The sequence below is a fragment of the Cebus imitator genome, unplaced genomic scaffold (genome assembly GCF_001604975.1).
Source record: "Cebus imitator isolate Cc_AM_T3 unplaced genomic scaffold, Cebus_imitator-1.0 Scaffold19, whole genome shotgun sequence".
NCBI classification, from domain to species: domain Eukaryota; kingdom Metazoa; phylum Chordata; class Mammalia; order Primates; family Cebidae; genus Cebus; species Cebus imitator.
The window spans coordinates 1,051,370-1,069,754 of NW_016107334.1; the positions used below are offsets into that span (position 1 = coordinate 1,051,370).

At 39.1% G+C, this 18,385-nt stretch overlaps 1 protein-coding gene across 1 annotated transcript in view; it reads right to left on the bottom strand.

Annotated features, from left to right (window-relative positions):
• Positions 1-18,385, bottom strand: part of FANCI (FA complementation group I) — a 73,085-nt gene that overhangs the window by 15,886 nt on the left and 38,814 nt on the right. Inside the window, exons 13-25 of the mRNA XM_017517590.2 lie at positions 17,768-17,855; positions 15,233-15,363; positions 14,706-14,776; positions 13,305-13,419; positions 11,406-11,528; positions 8,701-8,769; positions 7,195-7,296; positions 6,034-6,231; positions 5,835-5,956; positions 4,871-5,035; positions 3,779-3,958; positions 585-751; positions 170-255 (exon numbers count right to left, since the gene is read on the bottom strand). Coding sequence (XP_017373079.2) covers positions 170-255; positions 585-751; positions 3,779-3,958; positions 4,871-5,035; positions 5,835-5,956; positions 6,034-6,231; positions 7,195-7,296; positions 8,701-8,769; positions 11,406-11,528; positions 13,305-13,419; positions 14,706-14,776; positions 15,233-15,363; positions 17,768-17,855 — 1,617 coding nt within the window. The remainder of the gene's footprint in view (positions 1-169; positions 256-584; positions 752-3,778; positions 3,959-4,870; positions 5,036-5,834; positions 5,957-6,033; positions 6,232-7,194; positions 7,297-8,700; positions 8,770-11,405; positions 11,529-13,304; positions 13,420-14,705; positions 14,777-15,232; positions 15,364-17,767; positions 17,856-18,385) is intronic.

The following is an 18,385-nucleotide window of genomic DNA, read 5'->3' on the forward strand; positions in this document are numbered from 1 at the left end:
GAAATACATTATCTTCCATTCTGAGAGCTATGTCCTGTTGCTTGGATGACCCAAGGAAAAAATTCCACTCCTACTTGCTCACCGTCTGCCCATTCTTCCAGCTGCCCCTGCCAACAGTTCCCTTGCAAGGCCCCTCCAGCCAGTACAGCGGCTTCACGAGGCTTCTCACCTGAAACTGCCGGATCTGGAATGCTGTTCTCTGAGTGACACTGACATCTGCATCTTCTCTCTCTTCTCCTTCCTTATCTGTGACATCTAGGAATGAAAAACAAACTCTGCCTTCTTTGATATAAACTCATGCTTTTAGGCCTTTTAACAGCTAAAATTTTAGCCAAAAAAAGTCTAAAGGCAAACTTAAATGTATTTCTAAAATTCTGTGATTTCTTAACACTATATTCCATTTTCCAGTCACTCTTTGCGGCTGAATGTAATCCACTACGTGCCAATCCTGAATCCACTAGATGTCACTCCTTAGCAACACTAGGACTGTTCTGAAATGTCTTCGTAGGTTGACAAATGGAATTCAGGGGCTGAGTTCAGGAGAAACCCAAATCAAGCCAATTTATTGATACTCCAATGCTTACCCAGAGCTCTGAGAAACTGCTGAATCTTGGGCTGAAAGAACTGCTGCACAGCACTGAATACTTTCTGTAAACCCTCCAAGCACAGCAGTGAGATGCTCTTTCCTTTCTCTTTCTTTCCTGACTCTTCTACTGAAGTAGGAATTGAAGTGTATCTCCAAAGCAAGACTCTGAAGCAGGAGAAAGTGGTTTTGTTTTTAAAGACAAGTTCACTGAGATAAAATTACATACAGTAAAATTCATACCCTGTAGGTGAACAGTTCTAGAGTTTAAAAAAACCTACGTGGTTGTGTGATCTCCTCACAGTCAAGATATTTTTATCACTCTGAAAGTTCCCTTGTGCTCAGACCGTCAATTCTCTCCTCCCATTTCCAAGCAACTACAGATCTAATTTCTGTCCCTATGGTTTTACTTTCTACAAAACACCATATAAAATGGTTATCATTCAGTATATAGCCTTCTGAGTCTGCCTTTAACACAGCAAACTCTACATTCATGAGGGATATTGCTGTGCAGTCTCTTTGTAATGTTCGGGGTCTGGTTATGTAATAGGGTAATGCTGGCCTCATTAATTAAACGAGTTGGAATATGTTCTCTCCTCTTTTATTTTCTGGAAGAATTTACACAGAATTCACATTACTTCTCCCTTAAATATGTGGTAGAATTGACCACTGAATAGATCTAGATCTCAAGTTTTGTGAAAAAAGTTTGAGCCACAAATTCAATTTCTTTGAATAGAAAGAAGATTACTCAGGTTGCTTTTTTTTTTTTTTTTTTCCAAGATAGAGTCTCACTCTGTCACCCAGGCTGGAGTGCAGTGGCGTGATCTCAGCGCACTGCAACCTCACACCTCCCAGGTTCAAGTGATCCTCCTGCCTCAGCTTCCCGAGTAGCTGGGACACATATCACCATGTCTGGTTTAATTTTGTATTTTTTTAGTGGAGTCCAGGTTTTACCATGTTGGCCAGGCTGGTCTCAAACTCCTGACCTCAGGTGATCCAACCACCTTGGCCTCCCAAAGTGCTGGGATTACAGACGTAAGCCACCACACCCGGCCAGGCTGCCGATTTTTTGTTGAGTGAGCTTTCAAGAAACCTATCCATTAAAGTTTATTGGCATAAAACTGTTAATATTCTATTATCAATTTTTTAGCATCTGTAGGATCAGTAGTGATGTCCCCTCTTCCTCATTTCTGCTATCTATAATGTGTCTTCTCTTTTCCTGATTAGTCTGACTAAAGTTCATTAAATTTATTGATCTTCTCAAAGAACTAGCTTTCTTTTTCTGTTTTCTATTTTAACTTTCTCTTTCCTCCTAATTGTGCTTTTGTCTGTTTCCTTCCTTCTGACTACTTTCATTATAATCTGCTCTTTTTCTGTTTTCTTAATGTGGAAGTTTATATGAGAGATTTGAGATTTTTAAATCACTAACTGCTCTAATTTCCTCAATAGTGCTTTGGCTGGATCACATGTTTTGACATGTTGTCTGTTTCTATTCGGGATATTTTCTAATTTCCCTTAGGACTTTTTGACTATGGGCTATTTAAAAGTGCATTTAATTTCTAATTATATGGGGATTATCTAGATATTTTTCTGTTACTGTTTTCTTGTTTCATTCTGTTGTGGTCAGAGAACATAATGATTTCTACTTTTTTAATTTGCTGAGTTTTTATGGCCTAAAATATGGTTCATCTTGGTGAATACAACATGTGCACATAAAAATACTGTGTATTTTGAAGCTGCTGTGGAGTGTTCTGTGTTAATTAAATCAAGCTGAGTGACAGTGTTGTTCACATCTTCTACCTCCTTCCAGTAGATATTCTAGCTACTGTTTTTTTTTTTGAGTACAGGGAGAAGGTTGATTATAATTAAGGATTTGTCTATTTTTCCTTCAGTTTCATCAGTTTTTGCTGTATTTTGAATCACTTAACCATGATGTAACATCCCTTTTTTTCCTCTGATAATAGAACAACATTTTATATGTGACTAACAATCCATATCAAAGCAAGACTAGAAGCCCTAGTGAACCCAAGAGTTAGTGAACCCAGGCTGGGCAACATAGCAAACCCCATCTCTTAAATAAATAAATAAATAAATAAATAAAGTCCTCAGTGGCTCAGGCCTTAATCCCAGCACTTTGGGAGGTTGAGGCAGGCATATTGCTTGAGCCCAGGAGTTCAAGACCAGCCTTGGCAACATGGTGAAATCTCATCTCTACAGAAAATTTTTAAAAAATAAGGGCTGGGTACAGTAGCTTACACCTGTTATCCCAGCACTTTGGGAGGCTGAGGTGGGTGTATCACTTGAAGTCAGGAGTTTGAGATTAGCCTGTCCAACATGGTAAAACCCTATCTCCACTAAATGTAAGTTAAATTAAATTAGAATATAAAAATTAGTTGGGCACGGTGGAGTGCACCTGTAGTCCCAGCTTCTCAGGAAGCTGCAGTGGAAGGATTGCTTGAACCTGGGAGGCAGAGGTTGCAGTGATCCAGCCTGGGCAACAGAGCGAGACTCTGTCTCAAAACAAACAAACAAACAACAAAAGGCAGGGGGCCAGGGGAAGGCAGGACTAGAAAAAGATCCTATGTCAATTACTGCATTTTCTTTCACTTTTTTTTTTGAGACAGACTTTTTTTGTTGTTTTGTTTTTTTAGATGGAAGTTTGCTCGCTGCCCAGGTTGGAGTACAGTCGTACGATCTCAGCTCACTGCAACCTCCGCCTCCAGGGTTCAAGTGATTCTCCTGCCTCAGCCTCCCAAGTAGCTGGAATTAAGGCAGGCGCCACAACACACAGCTAATTTTGTATTTTTAGTAGAGATGCGGTTTGGTCAGGCTGGCCTCGAACTCCTGAGCTCAGGTGATCCAACTGCCTTGGCCTCCCAAAGTGCTGGGATTACAGGCATGAGCAACCACGCCCAGCCTAAGATAGAGTCTTGCTCTGTCACCCAGGCTGGAGTGCAGTGGTGGGAACTGAGCTCACTGCGACCTCCACCTCCTGGGTTCAAGCGATTCTCCTGCTTCAGTCTCCCAAGCAGCTGGGATTACAAGCACCTGCCATCACGCCCGGCTAATTTTTTGTATTGTTTCACTCTTAAAATATGTCCAACTTCAAACTACCTTCATCCTCCATTCCCAACTTGTTCTCTGGAGAAACCATAGCCAAGTGGAATAGGCTTCTAAGGGGTGGGACTGGCTTACCGAGTTATGTCACAGAGGTTCTGAAAAACCTTGTCTGGGTTTTGGCCATCAGGGCCACTCATATGCCCTGTTTCCTTTAGCTGCTGCACTTTCTGCAGAGCTACATTCACTGCATAGCGCATAAACTCATTGTTGGACCTAAGAACAGAAAGGCTTTCTTGGTGGCTTTGGGTATTATCCCTAGAGAGAGAGAGAGAAAAAAAAAAAAAAAGATTCCCTTATTGCTATTGGGATATGAAATTAAGCTTTTGCACACCCAACAGAGCCTGCCAATAAGCTCTGAATGGCAGACTCTCTAGGCGGCCCAAGCTACAGTCATGGCTATGGCTGCGCTTTTATAATCATTACTCTTAGTTGTTCCTCATTTTTTCCCCCCTCACCAAATCCTTTACTTTGATAAAACGTAAATGTCCGTCTTAGTCTTTTAGGTTTTTTTTTTGTTGTCCCTTTGTATTTTTACTTCGGTCACCCCCTAACTTTTTATTTTTATTTCTTATTTATTTTTTTGACACGGAGTTTTGCTCTTGTTGCCCAGGCTGGAGTGCAATGTCGTGATCGCAGCTCACTGCAACCTCCGCCTCCCAGGTTGAAGCAATTCTCCTCCCTCAGCCTCCCAAGTAGCTGGGATTACAGTCATGTGCTACCATGCCCCACTAATTTTGTATTTTTAGTAGAAACGAAGTCTCACCATACTGGTCATGGCTGGTCTCAAACTTTTGAGCTCAGGTGATCCACCAGCCTTAGTCTCCCAAAGTACTTAGATTACAGGCGCGAGCCACTGCACCTGCCCCTCTACTTTTTAAAATCTGTTATTTTGTATAAGCTTACTTACATAGATTTTCTTAAAACACCCTGTTGGAATTGAAGCCTGTCTTTTCATTTATTAGACCACTGTTTCTCATTTTTCCTTTAATAATTCAAGGTACCTATAAAAAGTACCTACGCAGGATTATCCAGCTTTCATTTCAAGAAAATTAAAACCTTCTGACTTAGTTCTTACTGTAAATAGTCCAAACTAGGTGAAACGAGTGTGCCTAGGCAGGCATCCTATCCTCAGGAGTGGTTGTTGTTAAGTGCACCAGCAGAACCTACCTGAACAGAGCAGTGAGAAGACTGGACACACATTTCATGGACAAAAAACTATCATTTGTCTTGTTGGCCATTTTTGTTTTGCCTTTACCAGCTTTTTCATTAAGGATGTCAGAGAGTTTTTTGTAACACATAAATAAGCTCAGAATGTCCTCAAACGTATTCTTACTGTGAAAAACAAAACAGAGACCACTAAGGACAAACATCAGAATACTGTGGTTTACTTTTACACGTGATAAGGAAATCACAATGTTTCTGTAAATGTCATATTTTAGACATAACATTATAAATGAATGGAACTTCATTAATATAATACTCCTAGGTCACACCAATCTATCTGGGTTTTGTTTCCCCTCCCTTTTTTTTTTTTATTTTTTGAGACAGGCCTCATTCTGTCGCCCAGACTGGAGTGCAGTGGTGTGACCTCGGCTCACCACAACCTCCGCCTCCCAGGCTTGAGCGATTCTCCTGCCTCAGCCTCCCAAGTAGCTGGAATTACAGGTCCCTGCCACTATCACCCGGCTAATTTTTATATTATTGGTAGAAAGGGGGTTCACCATGTTGGCCAGGCTAGTCCTGAACTCCTGACCTCAAGTGATCCTACCTTGGCATCCCAAAGTGCTGGGATTACAGGCGTGAGCCACTGTGCCTGGCCTCCCCTCCCTTATTTATACCAGTTCCTGCAGAGTATGAAAATCCAATACTACCACCAATCAAAATTTTCATGTTATCATTAGGAGTTCTTGAATTCCCGGTCTGGGAGGCTTTCATTTCCTAGGCCTGGTAAGCATGCACTTGAGTGCTCTCTAGTGGAAAGAACACAGTTCAGTCTTAGACTAGGTGTTCATTTAAGAGATAGTGTCATAGTCTGTGGCCTGTTTACTGCCTAGAATACTGCTAGAGTAAAAATGTATAAATAAAAAGGAGAATTCATCAAATTACAAGTGGAGTTATAGCAATACCTTACCTGAAATTACTTATGGAGAAATTGTATTCAATTAAAACCTCACAAACTCCCATCACAAGAAAGGCACAGATACTATTTTTTATGCCAATACTGGTGCTCTGAGAAAAATCTGCTGATTTATCCTAAAAGACACAAGATAAAAATTAATAAGCTACTAAAGAAACCCATCATTCAATACAGCTGAGGACTTAGCAATTACCAGTTCAAAGTCTTCTAGCTCACTCTTAATCATTCTATTAGTAATGGATGCCAATATATCATCTAGGTCTTGGTAGAATGCCTCTTCCTCCTCCTCCTCCTCCTCTTCCTCCTCCTCCTCCTCCTTTCCCTGCTGTAAGGGTATCACTGTATTCTTATACCAGGCCAAACAATGCTGAATACAACACAGCAGATAATCCTGTAGGAGAAAGTAAGTAAATTAAATACTCGTGAGTGTTGAGGGATAACCTATAAGGTATTCGTAACCAGCAAGTAATTCTTATCTATAAGGTTAAAGAAAAGAACTCATTAGCATTACAAATTAAGTCCATCTAAATTAACAAAACTGGGAAAATAAACTGAATAGCAGCATGCTTTTCTGATGCTTCCCCCCCAAAACTGGCCTACGTGGCTGACACCTCAAAATGCAACATTAGATGTGCTGTCTCTGGTTTGAAACAAACAACCCTGGAGCTAGGTGGCGAAGTTAAATCTTCTCTAGTTCATTTGAGTCCCAGAGACTATTCTAAAGATAGAGGTTTATGTTGAGGGAATCTTTAGGAGACCAACACAGTATCTTAGATCTAGGCTGAGGACATTTCATGTCACAGAAGGCACAGAAATGAAGGCAAGATATGGCAACTGAAAGACTTCCTCCTCTTTTTCTGCCATGAGTTGTTAAGTTGCTTGGGGTGGGAGTTTCCTTTTTTATCCTCTCCCCTGTTCTTCTGAGGCTAGATAAGAACAGAAACTGAACCAGTCCTAGCTCCTCTGAAGGTTGGACAGTGCCAATCCTGGTTCCGCCTAAATCATATACTTCCTCTGGACTAGAGGCAGGTTCCTAGGTTCATCTGTTCCTAGGTGACATCATCATCACTCTCCCCACTCTAAAGTATATTTAGTGAATGCAATCAAAGATTCATAAATGAGATAAGATACTCTCTGGGGGAAGCCTTGACTTAGTAAAGGGCTAACATGGAGATAACTTACCAATAGATCCAAAATTATAATGGTTCAGAAATGATAAGCAAGGAAGACTTAAAAGTAAACATTCATTGGAAGAACCAGCAATAGAGTTTCACAGCGGAATGTATCTTTTTGTGGAGATCAACCTTATCCTTAACGGTAAAAATAATGGTTGAAGGAAGAATAAAAGTCTCACCAGTGGTTCTTGTAGAGAGATCTTATCTCCTTGGGCCAGAATACAAGCTTCTAATTTCAGAGGAGGCAACAGATCAGGTTTTGGCTCATAGAACTGTTTTAACTGTGTATAGTCAGAAAAAAAAAGATACCCTGGCTCATAAATGCTTTTTACTTTTTTAACTTGTCAGGTGAAAGGTATCATTAATATCTAATGTCTTCTAAGACACATTTCCCAACTGTTCAAAGGACAATGCAGCCAAGTTTTGATTGCTTTGGCTCACCCATCTTTGCTCTTGCTTTGAATATCGTACTGATTAGAATCATCTTCCCTATTCCAATTCCTTCTGTTCCTAAACTTGTACATGCACTCAACATTTTCAGTGAACTTGGAGGTTAAAAATATAGGATCCAGAGTCTCAGACTGGCTGAGTCCAAGATTCCGGTACCACTACTTATTACTGGTTTTTATAAAAGTATCTGTACCTTGGTTCCTCATCTTAAAACTGAGGATATTATTAATATTCATTGTATAAGGATTAAACATGACAATACATGTAAAGTACTTCAAACAGTATCTGGCATATAAGAGAGCTGAAAAAATATTAGTTATTATTTTTCTCCTTTTAACTTTTGGAGTCTGCAGAATTTTACTAGTCAGCATATTAACCTGAGTCAGAAAGCACTATTCTATGCCTTTGAACATAATTTTCTATTTTTGTTAAATGTGTGAATGTAGATGTGTTGATTACAGTTTGAAAGATACAATATAACAGAATATAAATTTCATATAGGATCAAGCCCAAGGCCAAATGAAAAGCTTTTGATGGATAGATAGTATGGGACCTTCCAGTAATGTTCACACACCTGAGACCTTAATTTCAAATGAAACGTCGTAACTATCACAAAGCAATGGCATTGATAGAGAGAGAACCAACAAAATGATAGACGAGGGGGCTGGAGGAGCCTAGAGGGGTCCTCCTGGTAGAGTCTCTATATGAATTCTCATCTTGATGGTCCTTTGAAATATTTCATAATTTAAACCTCCTGGTAGAGTCTCTATATGAATTCTTCTAATCTTGATGGTCCTTTGAAATATTTCATAATTGAAAAACGCGTTAACTGAAAAGTACAGAGAGGAACCTAAGAGACATCCATGTATCTGTTACCCAGATTTAAGAAATAACATTTTGCTATATTTGTTTCGGATTTCTTTTTTTCTTTCAGAAATATAATGGATCTAGCTGCTGATAGTCCTTATATAAATGGTTCTTCAAAATGTCCTTCTGACTTAGGATACAGACTGTTGATTCACAGGGATAACTGGTAGATGATGGTATTTTGGCATACAGGTGAGTGGTAACCAAGATGAGACAACCCAGAACAGTATCACAAACCCCCAGCATGTTCACAAAGTACCACTGTATTAGTTGGAAATTACTTTATATTTTGAAAGGTCTAAAAAACACCAATTGTCTCTCAATCCTTCATTATCTGTTTTCCCTGTATCCATAAAAATATATTTTACCTGTGAGAGCAGAGTTTGCATGACTGAATTAGCCAGCTGAGAGTTCCTTCGAAGAACATCATAAAACCCCTAAGTAGAATCAAAGAGAGGAAATCAACAGAGATACTAATGATTTGGACAATCACAACTTTAAAATAACACTTTCTTTATCCTATTCTCAGTTCTTTCCTACTGAGACTGTATCTGATGGTCCTAAATGCCCTAATATAAATGACCATATTTTTTTCCCACTCAAAATTTCCTAGTCTTAATTAAGAACAGCTCAGATTAAAATCCTGGGAAGGCCAGGTGCAGTGGCTCACACATGTAATCCCAGCACTTTGGGAGGCCGAGGCAGGCAGATCCCTTGAGGTTAGGAGTTGGATACCAGCCTGGCCAACACAGCAAAACTCTGTCTCTACTAAAAATATAAAAATTAGCCAGGAGTGGTGGCAAATCCCCATAATCCCGGCTATTCAGGAGGCTAAGGCATGAAGGTTGCAGTGAGCTGAGATCACACCAGTGCATTCCAGCCTGGGCAACAGAGCGAAACTGTCTCCAAAAAAATTTAATAATCCTGGGGAGAACTTTCTTTCTGGAACCTGGAAAAGAGGTTACGCAGTTCATCCATGAGTAAAAGCAAAAAAAATTTTTGTTTAAAGAAAAGATACAGGCCCGGCATGGTGGCTCACATCTGTAATCCCAGCACTTTGGGAGGCCAAGGCAAAAGGATCACCTGAGGTCAGGAGTTTGAGACCAGCCTGGCCAACACGATGAAATCCCATCTCAACTAAAAATACAAAATTAGCTGGGCGTGGTGGCATTTGCCTGTAATCCCAGCTACTCGGGAGGCTGAGGTGAGAGAATCACTTGAACCCAGGAAGCAGAGGTTGCAGTGAGCCGAGATCACACCACTCCACTGCAGCCTGGGTGACAGAGTGAGACTTTGTCTCAAAAAAAGAGAAAAGTGCAAAGTGAAGCAGCAACTGCTGATGGAGAGGCCGGGGCAAATTATCCAGAAGATACAGCTAACATAATTGATGGAAGTGGCTATATTAAACAATGGATTTCCAATGTAGATGAAATAGCCTTATTTTGGAAGAAAATTTTACCTGGTAACTTTCTTAGCTAGGGAGAAGAAGTCAATGCCTGGCTTCAAAGGACAGGCTGACTATCTTGTTAGAGGTTAATGTAGCTGGTGAGTTTAAGTTGAAGTCAGTGCTCATTTACTATTCCAAAAATCCTAGGGCTCTTTAGAATTATGCTACATTTACTCTGCCTGTGTTCTGTAAATGGAACAGCAAAGCCTGCACGATAGACATCACATTTGTTTATAGCACAGTTTACCAAGTATTTTAAGCCCACTGTTGAGACCTACTGCTCAGAAAAAAAAAAAGATTCCTCTCAAAATATTACTGCTCATTGATAGTGTACCCAGGCACCTAAGAGCTCTGATGGAAATGTACAGAAAGATGAATGTTGTTTTCATGCATGCTAACACAATATCCACTAGGTGAGTTATATGCTAATAATAAGTCAGTAGTTACACTGTCATAAAAATTAGTGATTTAATCAGACATTCAGTAAACTGTTGAAAACCCAGTCCAAAAAGAAAAAAGAAGTTGCTTTTATAAAAACTAAGTTAGCCCAGGCACACAGTGGCTCACGCCTGTAATACCAATTCTCTGGGAGGCTGAGGCAGGCAGATCACTTGAGGCTGGGAGTATGAGACCAACCTGGCCAACATGGTGAAATCCCGTCTCTACTAAAAATATAAAAATCAGCTGAGCATGGTGGCACACACCTGTAATCCAGGCTACTCAGGAGGCTGAGAGGCAGGAGAATTGCTTGAACCCAGGAGATGGAGGACAGAGGTTGCAGTGAGCTGAGATTGTGCCACTGCACTCCAGCCTGGGCAACAGAGTGAGACTCTGTGTCAAAGAAAAAAAACCCAAGTTAAATGTTTGGAAAGTCAGTCTCTAAAACCAATTTCTGATAAATGAGAGGTAAGACAATTATAAAAAGTTAGAGAAAAAAACTGAAGCTATCTAAAAGATTTTTATACTACATTGTATCTGAAGTAGCTTAAAGTTTTTATACCACTTTCGGTAAACATAAATTTGAAACTATAGGCAATAAATTAAGGGTATGGGTTTGTATGAGAGACAGGAAGTAAACTTGCACTCAATAACAAAGCAAAATAAAGGACTTGTGGCAAATTAATAGTACATTTAAATATTTCAAATTAAAATAAAATGTTTAAGGTATATCAACTGTGTTTTATGATTTCTCACCTTAAAAACCTTAAAAAAACTTTTTTAGAGACAAGGTCTCACTCTACTGCCTGGGTTGGGGTGCAGTGGTATGATCCCAGCTCACTGCAGCCTGAAACTCCTGGGATCCTCCTGCTTCAGGCTCCTAAGTAGCTGGGACCACAGGCACATGCCACCACACTCAGCTAATGTTTTTATTCTCTTATTTTTTTGTAAAGACAGAGTCTTGCTTGATCCTCCTACCTTGGCCTCACAAGGTGTTTGGGAATACAGCCGTGAGCCACTGTGCCCTGCTTTAAACAACTTTTTTGACTAAACATCACTAGCTACTGGTGCTGACTACATCAAATAAGAGCATATCTACTGTGCTTTTATAATCAGGAAAAAATGTACTAAAATAAAATGAATTATTAGTTGAGGGTTTGCTACATTCCTTCCATTCTACTGACTTACCTCATAAAGCATGAGTCGAACATCAGCTTGCTGGCTTAAGCATCTCCTCAAACTATCCATGATCTCGAGACAAAAAGTTTCATTGGCGACAGAATTGTAATGGCCATGAACATCCACATGAACCTGAAAGAAGACAGGCCAACTCATGTCTACCTTATGAAAGCAGTTTCCAACAGGAGCTAAATAAGCCTAATTTTTTGGTCAAAAAAACTTACACTTAGCTTTCTCCACATGCCAAACCCCAGGATGAGACAGGCAGTATAATCATTACGATGCAGAAGTAAGTGTCACTTTTATTCTGGTTTGGAGTAAGAGAATTTCTAAGCATTTTAACAAAATTAACTGTTCCCCATTCCTTAAGGTTTCCTTGACAATACCAATTGCTTAGCAAGGCACACTGCTTATTTCAAGCCATTAGAATCTAGTAGTAACAATATACATAATTTTATTTAAAAGGTCTCAGACTTCTTCAAGAGCTAGAAGAATCTTGCTCTTCCACAAATTCTAGAAAGGTTTAGGGGAAGACAGTCTTTTGTTTAGAAATGGACATGACAAACAATTGCCATCCTTTGTGTGAATTACATAATAAAATCAGCAATTATAGACCTAATCCTTACACCGGGCATCACATACTGCCTGAGGCCAAATCCTTTTCTATCCTTTCTTGGTTAGATAACCTTGGGCAAGTTATTTAACCTGGCTCAGTCTCAGTTTCCCTATTCTTGTTTTTTTCTTTTTGAGATGGAGTTTTGGCTCTTGTTGCCCAGGCTGGAGTGCAATGGCGTGATCTCAGCTCACCGCAACCTCTGCCTCTTGGGTTCAAGCAATTCTCCTGCCTCAGCCTCCTCAGAAGCTGGGACTACAGGTGCCCGCCACCATGCCCAGCTAATTTTTGTATTTTTAGTAGAGATGGGGTTTCACTGTTTTGGCCAGGCTGGTCTTGAACTCCTGATCTCGTGATCCACCCGCCTCAGCCTCCCAAATTGCTGAGATTACAGGCGTGAGCCACCACGCCTGGCCAGTTTCCCTATTTTTAAAATGGGGATAGTAACACACAAATGATATCTAGTGTTCCTAATATTTAATCTGTGTTATACGTTATAGACAAAAGCTTTATATAGTTATACCAAAGCAATAAAGTGAGGATTCCTAGTGAAACTGTTACATATAATTATGTCTCCTATTTATAAATCTTATAGTACATCATTTAAATTATGAAGACAATTTTACTGCTCCAAAGCCTAGATTACCATATTATTATAAAAAGGTTTTCTCAGATTACAAGGTGTAATAGATGTATATGTACAAAGTAAATAAATTAACATAATAAAATAGGGACAATAATAGTATCTAGCATCAGAGGACAGCTGTGAAGATTAAATGAGATAATCAATGTAAAGCACTTTAGCACAGTGCTATCCAAAAGAAATATAATATGAACCACCAATGCAAGCCATATACGTAATTTTATATTTTCTAGTAGCCACATTAAAAAAGTAAAGAGAAAGAGGTAAAGTCATTTTAATATTTTCTGTAATCCAACGCATACAAAATTCTATCTGAAGGTATAATCAATATTAAAAATTATTAGATGTTTACACTCTTTTAAAATCTGGTATGAATTTTGCACACTAGCCACATTGCAGTCAAGTGCTCCATTCAACAGCCACCTTGAGGATAGGGACCACCATACCAGATAGCACAGTACAGCATACAGTAAATCTGCCATTGGTAAGTGTTAGCCAATATCATCATCATCACCATCATCATCATCAGACTCTTTAGTTCCAGGATCATTGTTACAACCATAACAGGAATAAAAGGCAACAGCATACATTTATTTCATCAATGCACATGAACGATACGCACACACCATGAGTTAACATAAACAATCCTTACCTGACTGACACTAAGAGGCTGACTGCACTGAGAGGATGACAGGCTGCCCAAAACTTTAAAGTTCTTCAGGAGCAGCAAAAACCCAGCAACTGCAGATTTTCGGGCATCAAGCTGGCTAGCTCAGAAACAGAGAAGTTAACAAACAGTACTATTTCATAGGAATATGCTCTGGGTCAGAAAAATCCAGCTATTTCCATACAGAGAAGGAATATGTACAAACAATAAGGCACAGAGCAAAACAAAGTGAATTTATATACTCAAAATAAGGAATCAGCTGTTCAAAGGAATTTACAGTAAAGAACCTGAACTGACTTTTTTCATTACTTAACTCATGATACTCGACTTCCTTCTAGCCTGCTCTCGAGTCTGTGTGAGGAGTAAGAATAAGAGTGCTGACAGACTGTAAAACTGGCTGGTTACTCAAATGTAAGGAATTGCTGATTTTGCTTGTTTGGAGGAGTGCTTCCCTTCACATGCTCTTTTATCACAGAAGAATGTAGTACTTGATGTCATGTAAACTCTCCTTCCAGAAAATGTCACACTCATCTCACTGAGGCTCAACGATTAATTCATGCTAAAGATGTGACAACATCTCAGTCTGTTAGCCATGCCTTTGGGTGAGGAGTAACAAAAACTGTTAATTCTAAAACAAACATAATAGCAGATGGCTTAGCTGTTCCTCTGGTCACCCATGAATATATTATAATATGGCCAATGTGATATTAATTGGGCATCTTATCCTCAAAGTACCAAATGCTTTTCACATATTATTGTCTTATATTTTGAGGAGACGGTATTATCATCTCTAGCTTACATACTAAGAAATAAAGGAAGAGATGTCAGGAGCTAACAGGCTACAAATAAAACTCATTCCTCTCAACAATTAATTTTATCTACTAGCCTCTAGATCACCTTCAGATGTTCACTACAATGAGATTCTTAAGTATACTCTTCTTGACTAAGGTGCTTTCCCCTTTGGAACTGCTGCCAGGTCAGGTTTCAGAATATTTGGCACTAGAACATTATCCTGAAGATTATTCTAGTGTAGTTCAGCAGAGTATATGACATCACAAGTTCTGATGTTAGACCTGACTTTGAATCCTCGCTCCACCACCAACTACTGTTTTACCTTTGGAAAGTCACTCATCTTCCCTAAGCCTAAATTTCCTTATCTGTAAAATGGGAACTGCAGTACTTCTTACTTCACAGGGTTGTTCTGAAGACCAAATGAAAAAAGCACACAGAGCACTCAGCACAATGCCTTATTTGATGAAACTCCTCTGCGGCGTTAGGAATCTGCATGACCACTGTGAACAGGTGGTACTAGGAGATGGCAGCAATAACTTTAGCCCCTACATTAGAAGGCAACATCTTCCTATGATATAAAAAGATGCTACGTACTTGGCAAACATAGCTTTCCGAAGGACAAGTATCAAGGAATCTCTCATTGACATGCTGACTTTCAGAAGGGGCTGAAAAAGAAAGAATCACTGGGTAAAAACAGAACAAGTTTGCTTATTAGCCTGAGCTCATTTCTACCCAATACTGTTACCTTATGGCTTCTATAAGGAAGTGTACTTCTGTTTTATATTCATGTTTTAATGTTTATTACAGTTAACAAGAACAATAGTACACTTTGAGACAGTAAAATGAAACTGGCTGTGAATGCCTTTGTAAATCTCTTGTACTCAATAATGCTCTAAGAGACTTTGAATTATTTCATTAACTTGAAAATGAGCTGAGAGAATAGTGCTATGGAGAGTGAATGGAAAACAGTCTTGCTCAATGCTTTTACCGTTTTAATACAAATTTTATGTTTCAGACTAACGGGGCATAGAATTTCTTAGACATATATATTTATACAGAAATGCAATTCCACTACAGTTAAACCTCGTTTCGGCAAGTTACTTGGGAATCTGAAGACTTACCTGCACTGCTTTAAGCAGCCTTTGTACAGTCTGAAGGGGCAGAAAGGACAAATAGTCAAAAGCTTCTGTGACTTTAGAAGAACAACTTTGAAGAACTAAGGGTGCATACATGACGATATTTGAAAGCAGGTCTGAAAAACAGAATCTACAATCAGTTGCCTCAAATAACTGAAGATATTTGAAATAAAAGAAAAATACGGAGAAAGAAATGTAAAGTTTTTGTTTCCTTTCTCAATTAAGTCAAGTATACTGTAATACAAATTTCTACTGATTTTGTATATACTTTTTCTCCAATGTAACCAGGATAATTTTAGCTTTTTTCTGTGATAGTTTCAATTTTTATAAAAATTAAATTGCCTAGAAGAAAGGAAGAAACCTATTACAATGCCTAGACATAAGTAGTAGCACACATCTTCATATGTCTAAGCTTAAATAAATCAATACGTATTTCTAAATTTTTACAACGTACAAGCATAATATGGTCCTATTAGGAACATATAAAGTATCAAAAGTCTCTTCTCAAAAATTTTAATACTTTAGTTGTAAGCAAAAAAAAATTTTTTTAAAGAATTAAAGAGGTCAATCACAGAGGAATATCAAATATCTAAAAATTCCAAACATAGTTCATTGTCAACCAACTAGTAAAGAGAGTTTAAATAGGAGTTCAAAGGAAGAGGAGATCATTATGAGTTGGTATATATTAGGAAAGCAATGACAAGGAATCTAAACCAGGTTCTAAAAGATGGGGAACATTTAAATGCACAAAGAACCAGAAAGACCTACATGTATAAAGGGAAACTATGAGTAAAGGTATAAAAAAGGTAAGTATAAGACATATTAGGAAGATGGTACGGAAATCAATGATGCTGGGGTGAAGAATCCAGGAAAGTAAATAACTGACTTTAACATTGAAAGGTAGGTTGGGGCCGGGCGCGGTGGCTCACGCCTGTAATCCCAGCACTTTGGGAGGCCGAGGCGGGTGGATCACGAGGTCAAGAGATCGAGACCATCCTGGTCAACATGGTGAAACCCCATCCCTACTAAAAATACAAAAAATTAGCTGGGCATGGTGGCACGTGCCTGTAATCCCAGCTACTCAGGAGGCTGAGGCAGGAGAATTGCCTGAACCCAGGAGGCGGAGGTTGCGGTGAGCCGAGATTGCGCCATTGCACTCCAGCCTGGGTAACAAGAGCGAAACTCCGACTCAAAAAAAAAAAAAAAAAAAAAAGAAAGGTAGGTTGGGATCAAACTGTCAAAGACCTTCAGTGTCTGGATAAAGGTCTGAGGATTTATTAAAGAACATACTGATGATTTTCGAGTAATAAAGTGTTATTTTAGGAATACTAACCTGTGGTAATATGCAGGTTAAATTGCTGCAGGGAGAAGAAAAGCCCAGGAAACCAGTTAGAAAGCTGTGGCAGCTGTCTAAACTCAAGTTTGTAAGAATGAGAACTAGACAGTAAATGTGAGGTTGTGGGAAGGAGGGAATAAAAAGACAGAAAAAATAACAGTATAAGGGGGAAAAAATGACAGAACTTAGGTACCAAGTATGCTTGAGAAATTAAAGGTAATTCTGGCCTCCAGGACCTGGAGAGTCATGCTTCAAATAGCGGAAACAGGAGCAATGGAAAGGAAAATTTGTTTGAAGGGGGCTGTATTATATTTGATGTAAAACAAACACTGGTCACAGGCAGGAAAAGAAGTAAACTCTTAGAGTAATCGAAGAACTTAAAAAGTTTCAGGGGATTTATAAACAATGATGAATGATATAGAGAATTTTTTAAAATTGGTGATTAAGGCCATTAAATTTAGACATTAGGAGTTATGTATTAAAAACAGCAAATTCAGGCCAGGCATGGTGGCTCACGCCTGTAATCCCAGCATTTTGTGAAGCCAACGTGGGCGAATCACCTGAAGTCAACAGTTCAAGACTAGCGTGGTCAACATGGCGAAATCCTGCCTCTATTAATAATACAAAAATTATCTGGGCATGGTGGCGTGCACCTGTAATCCCAGCTACTCAGGATGCTAAGATATAAGAACTTCCTGAACCCAGGAGGAAGAGGTTGCAGTGAGCTGAGATTGTGCCACTGCACTCCAGCCTGGGCAACAGAGTGAACTGTGTTAAAAAAAGAAAACAGACCACCACCACCACCAACAAAAATAACCCCAGCAAATTCAGAGGTTACCAGAGAGAAACGCTATGCAATCCGAATGTCAAGGCTAAAGAGACTAGAAAGTCAACGAGTGGCAGCAGCAGGATAGCACTCATTTGAGAGGTATTAAGAAAAAGAGAGAATGTTGAAGCAAAATGGAAGTTTTCCTTATTGGTTAAATGTTGCTTTCCTTACTGACAACTACAGCCCTCTTGACAATTGACAGTCATAGGCAACATAAATGGATTTGCTTTACTGACATCCAATTAAAGATACTGCATTTAAACTCTTATTAAAATTTTTTTCCAGGACTAAATGATTATGACATTTAAACGAAAATACTTCTAGGAACTTTATTCACCCTTTCAAAGTTTAATACCTAAGAAATGACTGATGGGAGAAGACGCTCTGGTAACAACCCTGTTGAGGACCTGCTCCAGAATTTCTTGTCTGACCATCTCATGGATCTAAAAAGAACAGAACCAATAAAATATTACTGGGTGAACTTCAGCTTTTAAGTACATCAATCCATGTCAGGCTGGATGAAGAACAGTTTGGATATGGGTAAAACTCAAAAAATCAGAATATAATGTGAATCATCTGGAAAGACAGAGTCACTCAACTTTCCCCTTGTTCTGCACTTAGATGAGTCATTAGTAGGGTAAATACCATGTTTATTTGCCTAAAAGTAGAGATCACATTAAAGTATTGCTACATATATGGTTCAGCATCAAACAGGACAAATTCTACTTAGGTATCCATTACATGACAACATCCATATTCCTGACAGTATACGTAACTTTTATTCTAAAAATTAAAATGTAAAAGCCCATGAAAATTTCTAGAAACTTAAAAAATCTTCCCTAACCCCTTTCTCAGTTTCTAGAAGCACAGCAGTTGCCTTTAAAAAGATGCATTCTGGGCCGGGCGCGGTGGCTCAAGCCTGTAATCCCAGCACTTGGGAGGCCGAGGCGGGTGGATCACGAGGTCAAGAGAT